Consider the following 24,181-nt stretch of genomic DNA (forward strand, 5'->3'; position numbering starts at 1 on the left):
TTGATCTATTTTAAAGTAGCAGATGGTTTTGAGGGATTTGAGGGATCTCATTCTGAACACTTATGGGGAGGTTAACATGTTGTTCTTGGAACGTGGCTGGTTTAAATGGTAAAAGCAAGAGGGCTCGCTTTTGTGAACTAATTAGACAGAGCTCCTTTGACATCATTTGCCTGCAAGAGACCCACATTCCCTGGGAGAAAAAAGAACTTTTAAAAATTGCTGGCTATAATTTGCTCGCCTCCACAACCCAAACCTCGAACACCCGGGGGGTAACAATTATGGCTAAAATTGCCTTGGGGGGACCTAATCGTAAATTAACTGATTCCCAGGGGAGGTGGGCCATCGTAACACTGACATCTGGCATTACTATCTGCTCAGTTTATGGGTCAAATAAAGACGAGCCACAATTGTTTGAGAACCTTGAGATTGAACTTGCTTTGTGGCCAAAACCAATAATTTTTTGTGGGGACTTAAACATCTCTCTAGGCCCTTTATTTGGTAAACATCTACAAGATAACTACTTAGGCCGAAAGCCTAAAGTGTTTAATGCCATTAGCCATCTTCGATCTAGCCATGATCTAGTAGATATTTGGAATTTAAAGAAACGCCATGATCCCGGCTTTACTTATTATTCATATCCGCATAATAGATATGTTTGGATAGATTATTTTTTTACATCACACGATCTAACTACTAAAGCAGAAATAAAGAAACTCCCCAAGAGCATTTCAGATCATAATCCTCTACTTCTGATAATCGATGCAACTAATTTTACCAGGCCATATTCTAAACGGACATTTGATAGAAAGCTCCTTGTTGATGAAGAATATATAATGTTTATTAAAAAATGGGCAGAGGAATTTTTTGACATGAATCGGTACAGTGCTTCTAGGGGGGCAGTATGGGATTGTTTTAAGGCTGATCTTAGAGGGGAAACGATCAGTTATGTGGCTAGGGTAAAGAAACAGCGTGAGGCCAGGAATTTACAATTAATAAAAGATTTAGTAAAAGCCAAAGAAGAGCGTGTTATAGCAGTTACTCAAGGTGAGGATGGAACCCATATTCTTCATCGAATATTGATTTTAAAAACCGAGTTAAATAGCTGGTTAACCAAACGCTCTGCAGAGGTATTTAAGACGCATCGCAGTAGTGTATATGAGAATGGTGAGAGAGTCAGCAAACAGCTGGCGCTACGTACTCGTCAGAAGGCCTTGTATAATTCAATAGCATCTATTAATATAAATGGCAGCAATTATACGGATCCCGATGAAATAATTAAAGGGTTTCGCCAATACTATCAGGGATTGTATATGGATGATATCCCTCAGAGTGCCATTGAAGTTATGAGTGCTTTGACCGACTTAATTGGAAATACCACACAAGTGAGAATATTAGATGAGTTAACTAAGGAGGATCTGGAGAAGGAGATTACCATTGCTGAGATACAACAAGCTCTTGCTGGGTTGGCTCCAGGGAAGGCAGCGGGCCCGGATAAAATTCCTCTAGAAATGTATAAAATTCTAGGCCCACTGATTATTCCTCTTCTGGATGATTTATTTACCGGTATACAAAGAACCGGTAAGTCTCCAGGTTCCTGGAAGGAAACAGACTTAATTATTTTTCCAAAAAAGAATAAATCCCCTGAGAATCCAGCATCGTATCGTCCTATCTCCCTAATTAACTCAGACTCTAAACTTTACGCCAAGATCTTAGCCAATCGGCTCGGGAGGGTCGTCGAACATTTGGTCTCCCCCTGGCAACACGGGTTCATTCCGGGAAAGGGCACAGCGGATCATATCCGTAGAGCCATTGCACTCTTTGATTATATGTCCGGTGTGGGGGGCCACATGTCGATGATCCTTCTTGATGCCGAAAAGGCGTTTGATCGAGTATCTTGGGAATTTTTATGGAGGGTCCTTTCCTTAGGTAATTTTGGGTCTAATTTTATAAATTCTATCAAAGCCATGTATCATCAACCAAAGGCGAAACTACAGATAATGGGCAAAGAATCGAAAGTCATCAACATATCTAGGGGAACAAGACAAGGCTGCCCTTGTTCCCCGATTCTCTTTGCCCTTTATATTAATCCGTTAATTGTTAGACTACTACTAGAAAAAAAAAATCAAACCCATAAGAATTGGTAATTACGATACAAAGGTCTTAGCATATGCCGATGATGTGGCTATATTAACATCAAATCCCGCTGAGGCAATTACAGAAATTGGCATAATTACTCACCAATTTGGCCTATTTTCTGGATATTGACTTAACAAGGAAAAAACAATTATCATATGCACTGATAATACAGTATATGGCGATCCTCGGAGAGTAGAGCATTCTACATACCTTGGGATATGTCTAACATCAAAGGTTGAAATGATTAATAGATTGAATTATGACCCGCTAATTAAAAACATCGAGAAAGATCTTAAGAGAGTTAATAGATTACACTTATCTATTATTGGGAAGGGAAACTTTTTAAAAATGAATATACTACCAAAGCTTCTTTATCTATTTCGTACAATACCTCTAGCAATTGAGGATACTACTCTAAAAATAATAGACTCGCTGCTATCCACTTATATGTGGCAATATGGGAAAATTAGAAGGTCACTTAAATTTCTAACGCTACCTCAACATAGGGGAGGCTTAGCACTCCCTAATATGGTATTCTATCACTGGGCGGCCTTTCTCCAACAAATGATTCCCTTATTCAGTATTTTAACGCGAACTACAGAGAATATATCACCAGAAATTCCTTCCATTTATGAACTATTGTTGGGGAAAAGATATCAAGATTGTCTCTTAATCCAACTAGAGCTCAGCTATTTAAAAAAAAAAAAAAATTTAAGATAATCAAGAATACGTCGAGTGTCTGGTGTAAGATCTTAAGGTTTCTCAAAATCCCAAAGTATAACAGATATACCTCTTTATGGGGCTCCCCGCTATTGCCCTTGTTAGCAAATGATGATATGGCAAAAAAATGGGAAAGGGCAGGTATAAGAACAGTCGGGGATTTCTGTGGGAAAGAATTAGATTGTAACTTTTTAAGGATTCAGAATAAATTTGGAATCCCTGAAACACACATTTTTAAGTTTATGCAGGTTAAAATAGCTCTGAAATCAAAAAATCCTAAGATTTTATTAGAAAAAATACCACTCTTTGATACTCTCTGTATGAAATCAGTTAAAATGGGAAAAATCTATGACCTGCTTTTAAATAATCTATGTGATGACTTAGAGCATACTAAATCCTCCTGGGCTCGCAGACTCATCAACCCCAATGTGGACATCGATAAGAGCCTATATCTAGTAGCTAAAATATTAATGTCATCGAGCCTTAAAGCCCAAGCGTATAAAACCATTTTTAACTTATATTTTATCCCCGCTAAGCTGTTTTCATGGGATTGGATGATCATTGCCCTAGATGTGGACTTGGACCCGCTAATCTAAGCCACATGCTCTATAACTGTGACAAATTAACAGAGCTAAAATATGGAATTGGCAAATATTAGGAAGAGGTGTTTGGACATCCTTTAGTTATTTCATCTTCTTTGTTTATTTTAGGCTGCGATAGCTCATTAGGGCTGAATAAATCTGAAGAACCGTGCTAGTTTATAGGATCGGCGGTATTCAGGATTTTATTAACAGCTAGCTGGAAAGATCAGATCCCACCGTCACTTCAAATGTGGCTTGCCAGATTTTTTGCTATTTTTAACCAAGAGATGGCTATATATACACAACTAGGGGTAGACATTATAGATTGCGCGGTCAAAAAATCTGGCAACCCATTGAAAATTGGATGAAAGGAGTGAAAGAGGGCTCGTAATATGGTAAATATTTGGACAATGTGTATAATATTATATTGTATTTATAACTGAATTTGGAATAATAGTTACCCTCTATTTTGAATGTAAATTGCTGCTATTACCTTTACTGCTACTTCTTCTATATCTTTTAAGGTCTAACTATGAAATCTTTTTATACATATACATGTTATTACAGCTTTCCTTTGAATTATGTATAATGTATATTGCTGCTATGTATTTATTTGTCGCTGCACAAAAAAAAAAAATGAACTGAATAACTTTGCTGCTCCACCAGGGACTGCGATATGGCCCACAACCCGGCCATTGAACCATTTGTGGTGGAAGGAGCCCCCTCTGCTCAGACCGCTAGATGGAAGGAGTGGGTGGAGCGAGTGCTCCTATTTTTTGAGGCCACAAAGGTGGACAACGCCCAGAAGCATGCCATGCTGCTAATTTAGGAGGGAAACAAATCTATAAAATAACGAAGACAGTGGCTGAGGCAACGCCAAAGACCCATCTCATGCTCATTGCGGCCCTGAACCAACGGCTAATCAGGATTACGAATGTTTTGTGTTCAGACAGACTCGGCAGCAGCCTGATGAGTCCCTAGTTGAGTTCCACGCCCATTTCAAAGAGCTGGCAGGCACATGTGGTTTCCAGGATGAGACTGAACAAATTAGGGGCCAAATAATACAGGGATGTGCATCAGCGAAGTTAAGAGAAAGAATACTCGAGGAATAGGGGAAGTCGTTGGCAGACATACTCACCCAGACAGAACCGGTCAACGCGGTCACTCACACTGCCACCGAATAGACAGCTCGCACAAGAAGCCCTAGAGTCAGATCATGAAGGTACTGTGGAGGACGATCACACCGACCATCTGAGTGCCCTGCACGAGGGAAGAAATGTACAGCCTGCGGAAAGCTCAACCAATTTATGAAAGTATATTAACCAAAGAACAGGGTCAGAGCTTTTAGAGGAAAGCACCAGACGTCACCAATAAATCTGCCTTGTATTAATTTTGTGTCTCGGTGCAGTTAGCCCTGAAGAAGTCCCAAGAGGGATAAAACGCGTTGGCAAAGCAATCATTTGACGCTTTTAAAAGAAGATAATTGATTTTCAATAAAGAATGGATTAAACAAAGCTACAATCAAGACTAACGTCGTTTATAAATAGATATATGCATGGAAAGCTCAATAACTGTGTTGTTATGTTATTTTGTATTGTTGTTACCACAATAAGCCATACTATATTGGGCATAGAATAAATACACTTCTCTCAGGTGCAGGATCAGTGTGGAATTTATGAAAGTATGCCGGTTCAGTAAGGGGAGAGCAGGAAAGTCTAAAGTCAACATGATCCCTGACTCGGAGGAACAGGGTAGTGACATGGACGATGACAACCGAGAGGAACACACGGTACACTCAGTCTTCACGGTGGGATCTGCATCTCACACAAGAGGTGGACGCTCTGGTGTATGTGCCCGAAGAGGGTCAGGGCATGCTGCTTGGATGCAAATCAGCAGAAGCACTGGGGATAATCACCTTCGCTTTTGGCATCCATCAAGGAGGGCTTGAGCTAGATACTGGACAAGTTCCCACAGGTGTTCGATGGCATTGGGTGCCTGCCTGACAAACAGATACACCTGCATATTGATCCACTGGTACAACCTGTTACTCTTCGACACAGGAGGGTCGCTTTTCATCTACGACCACTGGTAGAAAAGGAGCTGCGCAAGTTGGAAGAAGCCGGAATCCTCGAGAATGTACAAGGTCCGACACCCTGGGTATCTCTGATAGTGGTCGCAAGGAAGCCTAAACTGCTGGGAGAGGTCAGAATATGGGTCAATATGAGGATCCCAAACACTGCCATCAAGAGGGAATGGCATCTGACGTCCACCATGGATGATCAGGGAACTCAGCGGAGCAAGCTGGTTCTCTAAGCTAGAACTCCGAGCTGGGTATGATCAGTTAGTCCTTGATGAACAGTCCAGATACATAACGACATTCTCCCCACGTCGGACTGAGGCGCTATAAGCGTTTGAGTTTCGGTATCTCTAGCGCTGCAGAAGTATTTCAGAACACTGTCCAAGAGCTTCTTGCTGATCTCCCAGGTTTCGTAAGTGTGAGTGACGATATTCTGGTCCATGCCTGATCCATTACAGAACACAACACCCGATGCAAACAGGTACTCCAGAGAATCCAAGACTCTGACTTACCTTGCACAAAGAGAAATGCGAGTTTCTTCAAAGGAAGCTGCAATTCTTTGGATACGTTTTTTTCCACCGAGGATGTTGCTCCGGATCCAGACAAAGCACCAGACATCAAAGAGGCCCCGGCTCCCACCAACATTACGTAAATGCGCAGCTTCTTGGTGATGGTAAACTACTGCGGTAGGTTTAACAAGGATCTCTCCTCGCTCACCATCCCCCTGAGAGAGCTCACCAAGACATCCAACCCATGGTCGTGGGGCCCAGAGCAAGAGGCCACCTTTCAGGCTACCAAAGATGCACTCTCCAGTACCACGACGCTGCAATACTTTGATCCCCTACAGCATATGCAAGTCGCTGTTGATGCCGGTCCCCAAGGTCTTGGGGCAGTGATCCTCCAGAAACAGAGAAAAGAGGATGAGCGGGCCCCAGTGGCATTCACGAGTAGGTCATTGACTGATACGGAACAGAGGTACTTCCAGATCGAAAAGGAGGCCATCACTGTGCTCTGGGGATGCAGAGATTTCCATCTGTATGTATACGGCAAACCGTTTCTTGTCACCACCGACCACAAGCCGTTGGTTCCATTGTTCACAGGGACGACATCAAAACCTCTGCCACGCATTGAAATGTGGATGCTGCAGTTGCAGGAATACAACTGCAAGATGGAATATCAGCCAGGAACAAGCAATCCTGCGGACTACCTATCGCGTCACCCACAAAAGGCCACAAGCAGTGAAATGGAGGAGACAGAAGAGAGAGAGGAGTACGTCTAGTACGTTGCGGACAGATGACGCCCGCTACCACATTCTATGGACGAGCTATGATAATCAAACGCTCAGGATGACTGCCTACAGAAGGCCTTGGAGGCTGTACGAAACAACAAATGGCAGCAACAACGAAGTCAAGGAGTCACTTTCACTCCTGAAGCTGGAAGAGTTCTTGACAGCCTCTATCTCGTGAGGCAGAAACTGAGCGTTGACCCCCATGGATGTCTACTGAGAGGACACCGACTGGTTGTTCCCTCCACTCTTGTGGACCGGGTAGTGGGACTTGCACATTCTGGCATCAGGGCATGGTAAAGACCAAGAGTCGTTTGAGGACCAAAGTTTGGTTCCCCCTGATGGATGAGAAGGTGGAAGAGACCGTGAGGTCATGTCAGTGGTGTCAGGCCACAGGGGATCCGAATCCTCCAGCACCTATCGTAACGGAACGGCGACCTGATGGTCAGTGGATGAGTGCCAGCATGAATTTCGGGAGCCTCCCGGATGGAAGGCTCTCCATGGTGATCATCGACGATTATTCGAAATACCCAGAAGTTGAGATACTTCCGTCCTTGAGTGCTGGAGATATCATCACAAAGCTGGAGAAGGTGCTGGCAGCTAATGGACTCATCCGAGAACTCAAGACCGACAACGGTCCCCCTTTTCAGGGGCAGGAATTTGCATCCTACCTGTGCTCTCAAGGGATCAGTCATCGGAAAATAACCCGAAGTGGCCCCAGGCTAATGGCGAAGCAGAATGCCTCATGAGAACTTTAAATGAGGAGATTCGAATTGCTGTGGCCAATGGGGAGTCTGTGGAAAACTCCATATACTCATTCCTTCGCGATTATCGCCAGACTCCGCATGTCACTACCGGGAGTGCCCCTGGACACTTATCGATGGGGTGAGTAGTGCGAGACTCATTCCCACATCACCCTCAGTGGGTCCCCGAAGGGGTCAATGACCATGATGTACAACAGCGTCGCCAAAAAGCTAACGACCAAATCAGCGCCCGCCGTCGAGCGGCAAACTCCAGCCTGCAAATAGGAGACCTGGTGCTCGTCTTGGACAGGCATCCTGGCAGCAAGTTCAGACTGAGATTCGAGAAAGATCCGTGGCGAATCACTCAGATCCAGGGTACCCAAGTAACAGCAAGAAAGGGCCTGGAGACAGTAACCAGAAACGTGTCCGCATTCAAGAAGTTCCACGGGAACAGGGACTCTGGCGGGAGCCAATCTTATGAGACTGCGTGCAAACCAAACTGGGAAGAAGAGCCGGAGATGGACTGCCCACCGGACAGACCTGAGAGTCGGGACCAAGAATTCCCAGGGCCTGAAAGTGGTCGAGCTGCCCCTGAGAACGCTGAAATTCCTTATACTGGAAGCGAGGGCAGAGGAGGTTGTTACCCAATATGGTCTGCGGAACAATCCTGAGCCTTCCAGCAGGCTGCGAGATTTTCACTGCTGAGCAGGCACTGACACCTCCATGGTGAGAGATGGTGTCGGAGTGGACACTGATGCCGAACATGCCAGAAACAGGTTTTGTGTGTTACAAGGAGTGGGTGTTAATAAAGTTTGGTGACTGTTTTTGTTTTAGGGAGGAATGTTGTATCGCTATACGATACCGTAGTTGTTTTGGGTGATCCCATTGTGTGACGTGATGCCTGGGTGCTGTGGTAACGCCCCCGGCAACGTACTGCTGAATGGTTTGGCCTGCGCTGAGCGGCCACGCAAATAAGGAGTTTGGCGCTCCGGGACAGATAAACATCACCTCCGCCGCGTCCTGTGTTTATTTCATGTGGCCTGCGGTGCGTGATCACACGTAGTTCACCTGGTAGCCTCCCCCTCAATGCCGTGCACTCTCGTACAGCACACGAGTGCAGCGGCATACATAACATCCCCTACAATCTCACTGTTGACGAGATAATAGGTCAGCACCTGGTTCATTGACACGCTATACTTGCTTAAGGAAAAATTGGGAGCCCTGGAACCGTGATGGGAAAAAATCATTCCAGATCGACTGAGGAATACCAGTGCCATTCATGATGGTACAAGCTGACTTACGCCAGAGCAACAAAGGGTTAAACAAAAGAATACCAGAAGAAATGTAGAGAAATCAGCTTTAAAGAAATAAAGAACTACTGAGGTGATTGCAAACGAAGATGGGGGGAAAGCGGTATAAAGGATCCCAAACAAACTGGACGCTGAAAGCAACACCAATAACACTGTTGTGAAGCACACCTGCTTCGGTCTATCAACGGTTTTCTTCTCTCATGATTGTAACATATAAGACCACTCAACTACTGCTCCTCTGTTTTAATCTTTGCCTTATTTAAACCTGGCCCGACCTCTGCTCTCACCTCACGCTGCCGGACCCTCTCATAATCTGCTAGATTCAAGTAGTAGTCTTTTTTTTATATAAGTGTATTGTATTGATTTTGAAAAAAACAACAAACCATACAGTGCATTATGACAGGATCCATCGTTTAATATACACTTAGAGAATATATGAATGAATAAGACACAAAATACATATGTGGCATTGTCCATTGGTCTGAGCCTCTTTCAGGGCAATAATACATGAACCAAGACACTGAGCAAGATATCATATAAGAAAACATCGCTGCCCACTTGGAAGTTTAAAAAACAGCAAACACAATTACCCAGCTCTCCGTAAAAACCTCTATCTCAGACCCATCCTCAATGGAATCATCATCATAATCGTGAAACATACCGATCAATTGGGCTCATTGTATTATAGCCTCAGATGACCTCAGATGTGAATGCCACATGTGCTGTTCCTCTGCTACCCCCATTCTAGCAGGTCCTTCAACCAGTGTCAGCATTAAAGCCTTTATCCCCATCCAGCCAATCGGTACTTGCCTCTTTGCCATCGACAAGGCCATCTAGGCTGCTTATAGGGGATCTTGCGTTTCCTTGGCCGCTTCACTACACCCAGGGGGCAGCAGCAGCAGCATCAGCGGAATGGTGAGTCTTGTGGTTGCTCCTATGCATGGCACACACGTGCCCAATACGTCTGAACTTGGGCACACTCCCAAGCTAAGTGTAAGAAAGTGGCCCCATAACGTGCACAGACAGCACCCCTTGCAGGATCTATTATTTTAAGGCCATACAGAGTAACGTATTTACAATCAGGGAAAAAGAAATGCAGAAGTTTAAACCTGTTATTACAGGACACAGTGCAAACAAGATGTAACACGATTTCTGGATCAGTCCGAATCAGAGATGGGTGGGCCCAATTCACTCCCCGAGGCTCTCCGCGCAGGATACTACTGAGGTTGCATATCACTTCTATGGGCTTTGTAGAAATGTGTAATGAGATGGCACCCCATCCCCTCGTCCTATGAGACAATGAAGAACTCCCAAGGTGCCAGGAGCCACCGGGAAATCTGTTCATAACTCCCTCATCACACTTTCAAACTTGGCGTAATGGAGGAAATGTGTGGGCCCCCCTCCAAAAAGTGTCCTGTGCATCTTGAAAGGATATAAAGGTGTCCCCTAGATAAAGGTCACCATCTTTTAAGCAGCCCCCCTCTCTCCACTGCGCATGCACATGGTGGAGTAAATTTTTCAAAAGAGTGCCAGGTCCCGCAATTTCAATTCCCTACTGAAGAGAATTGAAATTACTTTCTGAACTACTTTTTTCCATGTCTGTGCTGTATGTGTGACCAAATACGGAAATCGGTGCTCAAAATCCCCCCTGTCCCCCCCCCACATCAGTAACTGGGTCAAGGTGTTTTCCTCATGATGAACCCCCAGGAGTCACTTCTCCCAACTATCTGAGTCTGTGCGCCAGCGGGCAGCAAGTTGCATGTGAGCTGCATAGTAAAAGAATTGAACATCCGGCACCGCTGGCCCCCCATCTTCCAAGTCCCTCTCTCGCATTGTAAGAGCCACTCTGTAGTATGAATAACCCAAATCCCCAAATAACAGAATCCTTCCAATTCCCATCAAAGTCCCCCGTCTGGTAACTGATGAGGCCGCTTCTCAATCAACCCTCCCAAGGGGAAAACTAGTTCAGGTCGTGGTGGAGCCACTAGAGCATGATGCGCCCTCTCGATAGTGAACATGGGGGATATCAGGCCTCAAAGTGCCCCCATACTGTTTTCCACAAATTGCTCAGGGTTGGCTCCCTCTACCCGCTCCTGGAATCTCAAAACGTGTACATTATTGCATAGGGAGTGCCCCACCGCGTCCTTTCATGGCCCCATAGTTAAACGTGACCGCAGAGACCTGTTTTTCAAGGCAGCCACCTCTGACTGCAGCTCCTCAATGGAACCTTCCGCCAGACAGACCTTATCAGAATACCTTACGGAGGTCAGTACGTAGGAGATTAACTTCAAGGGCCACAGTTTCAATCTTGTTTTCTAGGGCCACACAAGACCACTGAATAGCCTCCAACAGCACATTCCTCTTGGGTTCTCCCACCGTCTACCATGCGCAGAATGTGTACAACTCTGCGATGTGGAAGCCGGGGTGGTGTAATGCTCTAGGGTATTGCCTTGAAGGGCCCCCGCCTGTCTGCGCCAGCCATGGTTGTTGCAGTTACTGGGCCCAAACAGTCACTCTGATTTGCTGCAGCTGCAGAGTAAATCTACCTCAACAGGGGTGGGAGGGGGGGAGCACACCCCCAACCAGCAGATCACCTCAGAGAAAAAGGAAATGTGGTCCCCTGTGGTGTCGCTGGGGGCCTGTGTAGTCTCCCCCCGCTGGGTGTGCCAACCACGTGTGCTTGAATAACTACGCGGGACACAGGTGTAGTTAGCTCTTCGTCCTCGCAGCCGTGGCGCTTCTCCCTACGTGCCTGCGTGACGTAGTATTTATTGGGGAACCAAATGACGTGCCCTGACGTGCACGCCAACGCGTGGCGCGTCAGGGGTGATATCGCGACACTACATTCCTCCCCAACACACAAAACAACAAAACAGCATGACCCCAGATTTGTGACGGCACCCTAAGGTATGGACAACAGGTCTCATAGTGTCCCGCACCTCTGCCTTCAGCATCTGCAGTCTGAAATTGTAACCAACAAAACTTAAACAGTCTTACTTGACGTAGTCCCGTAGCCGCCTGGAGGGCGCAGGGTGCGGCCGCAGGTCATACCGCCCTCTGCCACGGTCCGCCACACCATCCGGATCTCCGCTCCCGGAGTCGCCATCTGCACCGCTCTCTCCGGTCTCAGGCACGCCGGCTGCTTCGGGTGGCAAGTTCTCTGGCTGGTACTGCCTGGTGTCAAACCCATGACCAGTGGACTCCGCTCGTCCACTCGCCTGGCTCTCGAGCTCTGCTAGTCTCTCATCTCGCGGCATGTCCATCCTAGCCCTGGCCTGGCGCCGTTCCTCCACTCCGGAGGGCACTGGGACTTTCTTGAAGTATGAAACATTTCTTGTTATTTTTTCAGCCCCCTTTCGGGCTGTCACGCACGTGCCTCTGACTTTTTCCACAGTCCAGGGCTGAGGTTCAAAATTCAGGCGAAACTTGCCCCCTGGCATCCGGTTGCGGATCAGTACATTGTCACCGGGGGCTAGTGGTGAGGACACAGCCCGCCGGCGGGCGTCGGCTTGAGCAAACGCTTCCCGTCGATGCGCATCAATGGCACTGTCATTGGGAGTTTCGGGCTTCCACTCTGGGTGATGCGGTATTGAGTCGGTGACAACCCGCCCCATCAGCAGGTGCGCCGGTGCTACTCCCGTAATTGAGTGGGGCGTTTGGCGATAGCTGCGGAGAAATGTGAAAATGGCAAGTTCCACCGACTGGCTCTTTTCATGGGCAATCCGTATCACTTTATTGAGTGTCCTCATGAAGCGCTCAGCTTCTCCGTTCGCTTGAGGCCATCGGGGGGTGATTCGCCGGTGATGAACCCCAAGAGTCTGTAGGTACGCCGCGAAGTCTTGACTCTGAAAGGGTGACCCATTATCGGTTCTGATCTCCTTGACGATGCCGTGTGTTGCCATGATCTTCTCGAGCTTCGGGATCACTTCCTGAGCGCTCAGGACCGTCAATATTTCCACTTCCGGGTACTTGGAGTGATCATCTATAGCCACCAAGGTGTGCCGTCCGTCTGGCAAGCTGCCGAAATCTACGCTAATCTTGGACCAGGGCCTCCTCGGGCGAGGCTCCATCACCACGGGGGCTGGCCGGGGCACCTCTCCGGTTAACTGGCACGCTTGGCATTCTCGAACGGTGGCCTCCACAATTTCGTCCATAAGAGGGAACCACACCTTGGTTCGGAGCCTTGACTTAGTCTTGACCATGCCTTGGTGACCGACGTGAGCCAGATCCACCACCCTCTGGGTGAGGGACGTCGGTATGACCAGCCGGTGGCCTCTCAGCAAACACCCTGTATCGTCTTCCGTCAGTTCTGTTCTTACATGGTACAGGCTCTCCATTATCTGTTTCGCCTGAGGTGTTAAACTCTTCCACTCCTCTCTGGCGCGGGCCCAGCTGTTGTCTCGGACCGCCGCTCTGGCTCTTTGTAGGCACTCGTCTTCACTGGTGGCCTGAGACAGGCTAGCCATGGACACAGGCCGGGGACATGACCGCGCCGTGATGCACCGGACATACTCTTCTGTTTCTGCCGCCTCCTCCATTTCTTTTGGAGTGGCTGTGCGAGGGTGGCGAGAGAGGTAGTCCGCCGGGTTCCGCGCCCCCGGCTGATACTCGATCTTGCAGTTATAGTCTTGTAGTTGCAACATCCACTTTTCGATTCTTGGTGGTGGCTTAGTGGAGGTGCCTGCAAACAGGGATACTAGTGGCTTGTGATCCGTGGTCACAACAAAGGGTTTGCCGTAGACGTACAGGTGGAAGTGGCGACACCCCCAATGAATGGCGATCGCCTCTTTTTCTATTTGGGAGTATCTCTGCTCCACCTCAGTGAGGGACCGGCTGGCGAAAGCCACTGGGGCCCATTCCTCGGCACTTGTCTTCCTTTGCAGCAGGACCGCGCCCAGCCCGACTGGGCCGGCATCGACAGCGATCTGTGTCAGCTTGGCCGGGTCAAAGAAGGCCAGCGTCGTGGCTTCCGAGAGTGCCTGTTTGACTTCCTCGAAGGCTCGGCTCTGGTCACTGTTCCATGTCCACGGGGTTGATTCCTTAGTAAGTTCTCTCAGTGGCGCCGTGAGGTTCGCCAAATCCTTAATGAACCTGCCACAGTAGTTCACCATTCCCAGAAAGCTCCTCACCTCCGTGACATTGGCAGGGGCGGCTGCCTCCTTGATGTCCTTGACCTTGTCCGGATCCGGGTTGACACCATCGGCCGAGAAAGTATAGCCGAAGAACTGGATCTTCCGGCACAGGAATTCGCACTTCTCCCGATGTAGCGTGAGGCCTGCGTCTCGTATGCGTCGTAGCACCTGCACTAGTCTCTCGTTGTGTTCCGCTACGGTCGTGGCGTGGACCATGATGTCATCACTGACGTTGATCGCTCCGGGGATCCCTGCGATCAGTTCCTGTATTACGTTCTGGAATACCTCCGCAGCGCTCGACACCCCGAAGCTCAGCCTCGTGTACCGCCTCAGACCTACATGGGTGGAGAACGTGGTTATGTTCCGGGATGCTTCGTCTAGAACTAACTGGTGATACCCCGATCGTAGGTCCAGCTTTGAAAACCACTTGGCGCCGGCCATTTCCCCAACGATGTCATCGATGGTCGGGGTGATGTGTCGCTCCCTTTTGATGGCAGCGTTGGGGAGCCTCATGTCCACGCATATTCTGACAGCGCCTGGCTGCTTGGGTTTCTTCGCCACGACAATTGGCGACACCCACGGTGTCGGTCCGGATACCTTCTCAATGATCCCCGCTGCCTCTAGCTTCTTCAATTCCGCTTCCACCAGTGGCCTGAGGTGGAACGCTATGCGGCGGTGCCGGAGGGCTACCGGCTGGACAGTAGGATCGATATGCAGGTGGACTTCTTTTCCCCGGAACTTGCCTATCCCTTGAAAGATTTCCTCGAACTCCTCCAGGGTGTGGTGTACTGACTCTTGGTGTACTCCGAACGCGAACGTCACCACTCCCAGATCTTCTGCCGCCCGACAGCCCAGGAGCATGCCTTGTCCATCTTCGGTGACGTAGACATTCGACGTGATGGACCTCGTCCCATGGGATATCACCGTTCTGAACTTTCCTCGCACCTTTAACGGTTCTTCCTGTCCGTAGGCGAACACCGTGATCGTCGAGGGCTGGAGCGTGGGCTGTGGGCGCATGGCTTTGTGCATCTCGGCAGCCATGATGTTGATACTGGCCCCTGTGTCTACCACGGTCGTGACTTCTTGTGACCCTACTCAGATGCTGCATTGCGGCAGTCTCCTAGTCCGGCGGGCCGCCGTGCCTATCATGTGTACCCGATGTATGACTTTTTCCTCCTCTTCATCGTCGTCCATGTCGCTGGCCCCCGGACCTCCTTCCTCGACTGTGTTAACGGCTTGGCGGGGCTTTTGGAAACCCTTCGAACGGCACACTTTCTCAAAGTGGTTGAAACGTCCACACCCTCTGCACTTGGTCCCTCGCGCTGGGCACTCTGACGGGGTGTGGGGCGAGCCACCGCAGTACCCACAGGACTTTGGTTGTTCTTGAGCAGCCGGGCCTGGCTTTCGTCGGGGCCACCTCTGCTTAGACTTGACTGCCACCGCGTTGACCGGCTCGGTCTTTACTGGCACTTGCAGGGCCGCCTCCATGTGCGCAGCGCGCGCCTTGGACAGTTCTTTCGTTCGGCCCATCGTCAGGATATCAGCTAGGGGCTTCCCGGATTCCTCCAAGATCCTCTCCCTCAGCTTGACGGACGCACATCCCTGTATTATCTGGCCTCTTATCTCCTCCGTCTCGTCTCGAAACCCACAGGTGGCCGCCAAGTTCTTTAGACGAGCGTAGAACTTGTCAAGGGACTCCTCCGGCAATTGGCGCGCCTGGCGAAATATGAAGCGTTCATAGTCGCGGTTTGCCATTGGCTCGAAGTGTTCGTTGAGCGCCGCTATTAGCGTTGTGTGCGTCTTGGGGGTGGCTTCCGCAAGCGTCTTCACTATATTGTGGATCTCTTTCCCACCTAGGTGAATTATCATTGCGCGTTTTTGATCCCTGTGGACCTTCGTGGCTTCGAAGAATATGCGCACTCTATCCTCCCAGTCTCTCCATCGGGCCGCAACCGTCGATGGGGGCCCCTCAACAGAGAATGGTTCTATTGGCGGAATTGTCGCCATGTTGCACGTGCGCGGCTTGCGTGGAACAGAACCTCCTTCTCACGGGTGTGCTAGCGCTGGGCAAGACCTTCGGGCACGTGCGCTCTAGCGCTGGGCGAGACCTTCGAGCGCTGGGCGAGACCTTCGGGCACGTGCGCTCTAGCGCTGGGCGAGACCTTCTCCACCCCAGGACGATGAGGGCCTCGACGTGGGCTGCCGGACCTTCCCCCTTCACAGTGTCAGATTCCCCAGGAGGGGGCTCCAGGACAGCAGGGACAAGCTCAGGGCACGTGGTCCTACCTTCCAGGCAGCTGCAGGCCCAGGCCGCGCTATTTTCACAGGAGGCAGGGCACGACAGGCGCAGCGCGCTCTCCAGGCCAGGGGGGGGCAGGGCACGTGAAGTAACCGAAGCGCGCTGGGGCGCCGAAGCCAGAGACGGCCCCAGCGCGAATCACTAGCACCACGGAGCACTCGGCGCTTCCGCGCACGTACCAGGCAGCTCGGGAGGCAGGGACAGGAGCGCGCTCCGGCGGGGCACGAGCACCGCAAGGCGGCCGCCACACCGACCGGACGCGCAGAGCTGGAGCGGGGGCACGCCCACTCTCGTCGCCAGTTTGTGGTGTCGCTGGGGGCCTGTGTAGTCTCCCCCCGCTGGGTGTGCCAACCACGTGTGCTTGAATAACTACGCGGGACACAGGTGTAGTTTGCTCTTCGTCCTCGCAGCCGTGGCGCTTCTCCCTACGTGCCTGCGTGACGTAGTATTTATTGGGGAACCAAATGACGTGCCCTGACGTGCACGCCAACGCGTGGCGCGTCAGGGGTGATATCGCGACACTACAGTCCCCCAAGCATCAGCAGGCATGGCACATATCCCCTAGCACAGGTACCAGCGGGGTCAGGGACAGGTTCCCCAGGCTCAAACTCAGAGCTGGAGCTTTAGGGCCTTCCAATCAGATCTTTACCAAGCAGGCCTTAAAAAACTTCTGGCTATTTCCGTCTGATGAAGTAATCCCCAGGGCCCAGCCCAAAAAGGTGGCCACTCACCGCTGCCACGTTGCTGAGGAGCCACCCCAGTGGTCACTCGGGCCCAGTTTCAGTCTGTGACTCCAGCTTTAAAGGGATGTTCCTTCTCTCAATAGGGCCCCTCCACTCCCCTCGCCGGAGCCGGGCAGCCGCGGCCAAGGCAATTGTGGGTGGGGGCACCCCAGATTTGCCGGCAGAAAAATTAAGGGGCGAGGAGTGCCAGTCAGTACTGCGCCACTCCCCTCACTCCTCCCCACAAAGGTGCAGAAAGACGCCGGCCTACCATGGGAGTGTCCAGGCAGGCAACTAGAGCCAAATTTCGGAGGCGGGTTAAAAAGATTTCGGGGGGGGGGGGGGCTAAGTCTTCCAGCCATAGGCAGAATGGCTGTAAGAAGGGGTGAAAACACAACAAAAGCCTCATTAACGAATAAATGGTCTTTTAAAGACCCGTGAAGTACTCTGGTGCGGCTGCAATTAGACGGACGCCAGCCCGCGAGGCTGTCTCAGCCGGGCTGTCACACACGACGGGGGGGGCTGAAGCCCGGTGAGCCCAATGGGTGTTGCGCGCCTGGGAGTGTCTCACCAGCTGTGGTTCGCTCACCACAAAAACCAGGCGAGCGCCACCCCCCAGGTGCACGACAGTTCCCCTGATCTGGGGGCAGCGGGGGAGGGGGGGGGGGACGCAAGGCCCCAGTGCCCACTGGCACCAACAGGGGCTCCTCTGCAGTCCATCGAGGTACAATTCAGGGCCCGATGGCAGGGTGAGGGTAGATGCCCGTTGCTACAGGATAATGCAGGATCAGCCGGGAGCCTCCTAGGAGCACGTCCTGTCGGCCATCTTGTGTGGCCACACCCCAAGTTTCATTTATTTTATTTTGATAAAATGCCCCAAGTTGTAATCTTGAAAATTTGAAAACCAATCATTATTATTCAGTTACGTTTTTTCTGCTCTGTAACTAAGTATTCGATCACACCTGATTAGAGTGTGAATAATCAGGAGTATACTCACGTGTTTCCGTATTAAGCGCAGACTCCTTTTTCTTTAAGGGCAGAGGTTTGTACAGCACAGGTTCCTCCTCTTTTTTAATCTGCAGGAGGATGTCAGGGCAAGGAACAGGAGACCCTGGAGAACCAACAAACATCTTATGTTAATTAAGCAACACCTATTGCTGACAAAAAACGAAGAAATAACCTGGCTGCAATAAGAAACAGGCTATAACTGTTAGCTAATAACTAGTGCACTACAGAGTAACCAGAAGGAAAGAAAAGTTATTTGCCTGTAACCCTAGTCTTCACCTGTAACCATACTCCTTCTTCACCCCTGAAGCCCTGAATTGTCCCATCCACTGTGGGATCCTAGGGTAATTTACAATATATATATAATATATATACACACACACTGAAAAAACAAACTCTAAAGGGATAAATAGTTCAGTGAAAATGGTTAAAACATACACACCCTTATGCATCAAGCCAAAATCCAGTCGGTAAAATACCGATTCGTTAATAGCTCCCGGTATTGTGTGAAAAATACCCAATCCCAATGCATCAACCCAAAACCCGAGCAAATAACGAATCGCTAAATAAATAACCTCGAACATACCGAATCGCTAATACCCAAAATGCTAATTTACCGAATCGCTAAATACCGAATTCGCAATTACCGAAATCACTATTAGCTCCCGGAAATTGCCAATAGCAAATAACGAATCGCACCCCAATGCAACAAAACTCGCTAATAACGAAAATCCCAAAAATCGCTATTTTGCCAGAGCTAAATAAGGGGAATCAAAACCTGGAGGTAAAGTCACAAAAAAAAAAAAAAAAAATTATTTAAAAAAAAAAATCTTCCTACATGTGCAAATGATTGAGGCAATCACTAAACCCTTAAATGTGGCCCAGGAGACCCTGTTGGCTCCCACAAAATGGCTGCCCTCTACGTGCTTGCAAGGAGGATGCGGATCAATGCAGCAGGACAGCGCAGGAGAAGGGTCCAGGAGCGAGTGTTCAGACTGCGCATAACCTTGCTCGGCCAGAATGAGGACGAGGTGTACCAGAAGTATCGCCTCAATCGCGCTATGATCATGCGCCTGATTGCAGACCTGGAACCATTACTGCAGCACCAGACACACAGGACAAATGCTATCCCTGCGCACGTTCAGGTCCTATGCAGCCTGCACCTACTGGCCTCAGGGAGTTTCCAGGGGGTAATTGCGGTTGCCGGAGGTGTTTCGCAAAGCGCACTGTCACGCTTCTTCAAGAAATTCCTAGATGCCATGCTGACAATGCTACACACACACATCAGCTTCCCCACAACCCCACAGCAGTTGGACCGCACCAAACAGGCATTCTACCAGGTGGCACAATTTCCACATGTGATTGGATGCATCGACTGCACGCATATCCCCATATGTCCTCCGTCAGCAAATGAGTACCTTTTCAGGAACCGCAAGTCATACCACTCGATCAACGTGCAGGTTGTGTGCGATGCCAACAACATCATAACGGACCTAGTGGCACAATTCCCAGGGAGCACACACGACTCATACATCTTCCGCAACAGTGGAATGCACAGGCGACTACTCAATGGAGAATTTGGAGAGGGACTCCTGTTAGGTACGTAGAACTACGCTTCCCCACACCAACACCACACATGTATGTACATCACCAATGCTAAGTCTATGCTTCTATCTTCTAGGTGACAGTGCTTACGCCCTGCGGGAATACATACTCACCCCATACCTAAATCCAGCAACCCCGCAGGAACATCGCTACAACGCTGCACACATCAGCACGAGGAATGTGATAGAGCGGACTTTTGGGATTCTCAAGAGCCGCTTCCGTATCCTCCACAAGACTGGCGGCGCCATGCTATACCAACCAGACACATGCTGTCGAATAATTGCTGTATGTGCAATGCTGCACAACATTGCCACCAGAAGGGGGATACCCATGGAGGTGGACAGGGATGACGACCCCCAGGCTGACCAACCACCCGCCCAACGACGACCGGCACACATCCCAAACACAGCAGAGGGCCATAGGAGGCGGACAGACATAATGCAAAATCATTTTTGACCCTGGGTAAAATGAGACATTACAAGTTGGTGTTGGGTGCAACTGTTTAATGCACAGTAGCACTGAGGATTGTGCAACAGAACTAGCATTGTGAATCATGCTCCGATTGCATAAATGTAAATAAAAGGTTCCTTAAAGTCAGGCCTGTGCAAACACAATAATTGGATGGCCATGGTTGCTCCACCATGGACCTGCAGCATGTCCAAATTTCTAGTGGCGCTTGCCACGTACACCAAGCCTCCGCTCAGGTGCATCCAAAGCCTCACCACGGCCTGTCCCCGTGGAGGCACGCGAACTTCGGCGCCTGGTGCTGGCCTCTGCCAGTGACACGCTGCTGACACTGGAGGCAGCCTCACTGGTGTCATCCCCTCCCAATGCTGCAGCACTGCATGTGCTGCTCTGAAGTTGTTCCACAGCAGTGGTGATGTGTCCCAGTGACTTGGCCACATCCCCGCAGAAGTGCCCAAGGTCCACCTGCAGGGAGACTGTGCGGCGTGCCAACACAGCGGTGCAGTTGCTGTGCCGTTGTATGGCCTTGGTAGCGGCGGCAGAACGCGACATTAGCTGCCGGTTACTCCTCCTCTGGGACTCATGGCCCTCCCTGATGGCACGGGTGAGCTCACGTACCTCCTCCCTGAGCTGAGCATTGCCATCAGCAACCGCAGTGGTCTGGTCCCTGACCGCCGTGCCCATGTCACTGACCGCGGAGCCCATGTCGGTGACTGCTGCAGTCATGGCGCGCATCTCCCTCGCTAGGCGCACGATATTGCAGCTGATGCTAGCCACATGTCTTCCCTGCAGGTTCTGTGTACACAGCATCCTCTCCTCGATTGCAGAGGTTGTTGGGACATCCTGGTCTGCTGAGGAGACGGAACTGCGACGGGCCCTGTGACGCCGTGCGTGTCTTGAGCCTCCAGGTGGTGCAGCAGGTGGTGTGGATGTGCGCTGCGTGGGTGCCAATTGCGGGGGGGGGGTTGCCATCTCCTGCAAGGGCGCAACTTGGTGCCTGTGCCTCTGCGGTATTGTGGCTGTACTAGCTGCAGGCTGTCTTGCTGGTGCCGTTGCATGTGGCGCAGGTGCTGGTGCCTTGGCTTGTGGCACTGGTGCTGGTGCCGTTGATTGTGGCGCTGGTGGAGGTGGTGCTGGTGGGGTGGCAGGTGTTGGCGGTGCGTGCGCATCCTGCGCAGTCTCCTGGTCTGACTCCACGGGTGTCTCCGAAATGATCAGCTGGTCGCTGTCGTCAGAGTCCCCAGGTGATGCATCTGTGTGTGAAACAGTGCATGATTAGTGGGATGATTACACCTACATAGTGTTGTACCCATTAATGTCCCTCTGTGGTCCAACAAATGAACAGTCTACAGCCATGTACAAAATATGTGGTGTGTGCTCAGAGGATTTACGCCTGTACCTGCACTCTGGGCTGACTAGACTACAACTCCCAAGATGCAGTAGTGTCATGTGTGGAGCTGTCTGTGCCAGAGCTGCAGACACAGTGAGATTGGGCTGGGGGCATGGGTATGGATTTACGCTATGCTGGGTGTGGCACAGGCATGCATCTTACCTTGGGCACTTGTGGCTGCGCCGGACGTGTCCATCTGGATCACCCCCACGACGGCTTCCCGCTCTATCGTCCCTTCCACAAGGTCCTCCAGGGCTGTGTTGGATGGTGCAGTGGTTGTTCCGCCTCCAGTCCTTCTTGCCTCCCGGAGCCTCTCAGCAATCCTCTCTTTTGCGCGCTTCCGCAGGTCATACCAGCGTTTTTTAAGGTCGTCAATGCTGCGGCTAGTGACGCCAACCGCATTGACCCTCTCACGGATGCGCTGCCAGATGCGCCGCTTCTCGGTCTCAGGCACCTTGAGGGACAGCTTGCCAAAGAGGCGGTCGTGTTTGCTGGACACTCCCTCGATGAGGTACTCCAGCTCCCTGTCCGAAAACTTCTTCTTGCGCTTGCGTGCAGATTCTGCGCTGGATGGCACTTCCTGCGACATGATGGATGTGTGATGTGAATGGCAGGATCTGTGTGGCCTCACTCTGCACAGCCTGTCCTTCTTTCCAGCTCCTGTCTGCTCCTCTGTCGAGGCTATGTGGGTGGGGCAGCAGTATTTCCTGGTTGGTGATGTCATCAGCCTGTTCCCGGAGCGACGCGGCAATTTGCGATTTCGCTATTACCGATTCGGTAATAGCTAATTCGGTATTACCGAACTCGCTATTAGCCAAATCGGTATTACCGAACTCGCTATTTGCTAGTGAGGCCGTTTGCGTGCCCCGCTATTAAGGAATCGGTAAATTTAGCGATTTTTAAGGAATCGCTAAATTTCACCGAATCTGTTGATGCATGCCAATTACCGATTCCTTAATGGCGATTCCTTATTTTTCGCTATTAAGGAATCGGTATTAGTTTGGTTGATGCATATGCCCCACAGTTTTTAAAAAACAAAACACTGAAATTCACCAATTATAGTTTCCTCAAGTAACAATAACTTGTGCCCTAAAGTAACTATAACTCAGGTAGGCACCAGATCCTTTGCACTTCCGGAGAGAAAGGTCTACAATGCATCCTTCCTTGTTTGTTCAGTTACTACATTGTTGTGGTAGTGTATGTCCTGTCTTAAAGGATGGAATAAAAGATTACTGAGCTAGTAGGACTGCCCTCAGTTCCATTAGAATGTAATAATTAATCTTCTTCATGGACCGTGTTTACTGAACTTACAGATGGCCCATGTAAGCACCCCATCCCAGAAGAAAGGTTTCTGTGAAGACTGATAGTGTTGGGTTCTCCTAAGGAAATAGCACCATATTCTATAGATTTAGTGGCCAACACCACCAAAGGAATTAATGGATTGCAGACTGGGATAGAGCTTGTCCTCCCGGCATTGCTGTTAATGGTGTATGTGGAGCCCGGATTAGCCTCCATAAAAATACAACACGCCATTGACCCTAGCACAGACAACATTTAAGTTGTCATTGCATAGCAAAATTCAACCCTTCAGTCATATAGTTGATAGGCTTTCCTCCAAAATAAACACTTATGTGGTCTTCAGGTCCACAATTGCACCTAGCTAGTGTACTGACAGAATTGAAACTACAGTGATTTCTTGTAGTTGACATGCAGACCAGGTTTGCAAAGATTCACTAAGGTCATATTACAATGCCCTAGAACTTCTCCTGATGTTGCAGGCTTATTTAACCAATATTGTAGCTAAGGATAGACAAAACGTTTTTGGAGCTATGATGTGATCACCTCCATGGCTTTTGGTGCGGACTTCAATCCGAATAGAAGGACGCTTAACGGGAAATGGTTGTTGCCCTCTAGAAACCTGAGACACGTTGGTGTTTCTTTGTAACTGCGATGTGAAAATAGCTTCCTACACCACCTGTTTCTCCAGAGGTGTTGACTTCCTTTCGACAATGATCTCAATAGTATTGCAAGGATAATCTCAGAGGAACAGATGAAGGGGAAGACTTTAACACCAGTGTGTATCCATATTTTACATCCAATTGGTCTTCTATTATACTTTGCCACTCTTGCACATGGTGCTTCCCTCCACCGGAGTGACTAACAGAGGAGGTGGTAAGAAGAAAGCCACAGCTTTGGTGGTGGTTTGACAGCAGCAGCTGGTGCCCTTCTCTTACTTTTGAAGACGTTCTATGATGATAGAACTGCCTTTGCTATTGTTGCTGCCATTAAGGGGTAAGAACTCGGAGGGGTAAAAAAACATCTGTCAAGGGACATGTATCGAGGTTATCCATTCTCTTTTCTAGGTGCCTGTGGAGTTTCCACTTCTACCCTCTTACGGGGCATTTCGTTATCTGCATAGGATCTTAAAAGTGTATTGCCACAAAAAAAGGTTCATAATGCACTGTTGCATCTCAGGCTTTAGATCACTTAATCAGTGCCAGCAATTACTTCTTAAGGCCAAAACATGGCAGGAGCTGTGTCATGCTAGGTCTGAAGAATCTGCAGTTATACGTATTACTTGACTCCAAACCAATATGCCCTCATGAAATACTTCCTTGAGGTCCTTTTTGTCTCCCCAGGATGTTTCTCAAAGTACCGCTGAAGAGAGTTCCAAAGGGCCCTTTCACATCTTCCCAATAAAGCAGTGGCTA

At 49.6% G+C, this 24,181-nt stretch overlaps 1 protein-coding gene across 3 annotated transcripts in view; it reads right to left on the reverse strand.

The window, feature by feature from the left end:
• LOC146809824 (uncharacterized) overlaps positions 1-24,181 on the reverse strand; it is a 387,952-nt gene that overhangs the window by 254,312 nt on the left and 109,459 nt on the right. For all 3 annotated transcript variants that reach the window (XM_085616679.1, XM_085616678.1, XM_085616680.1), the window contains one exon: positions 18,003-18,116. In XM_085616679.1, the coding sequence (XP_085472805.1) occupies positions 18,003-18,116 (114 nt within the window). The remainder of the gene's footprint in view (positions 1-18,002; positions 18,117-24,181) is intronic.

Source organism: Triturus cristatus, chromosome 7, assembly GCF_964204655.1.
Source record: "Triturus cristatus chromosome 7, aTriCri1.1, whole genome shotgun sequence".
Taxonomy (NCBI): domain Eukaryota; kingdom Metazoa; phylum Chordata; class Amphibia; order Caudata; family Salamandridae; genus Triturus; species Triturus cristatus.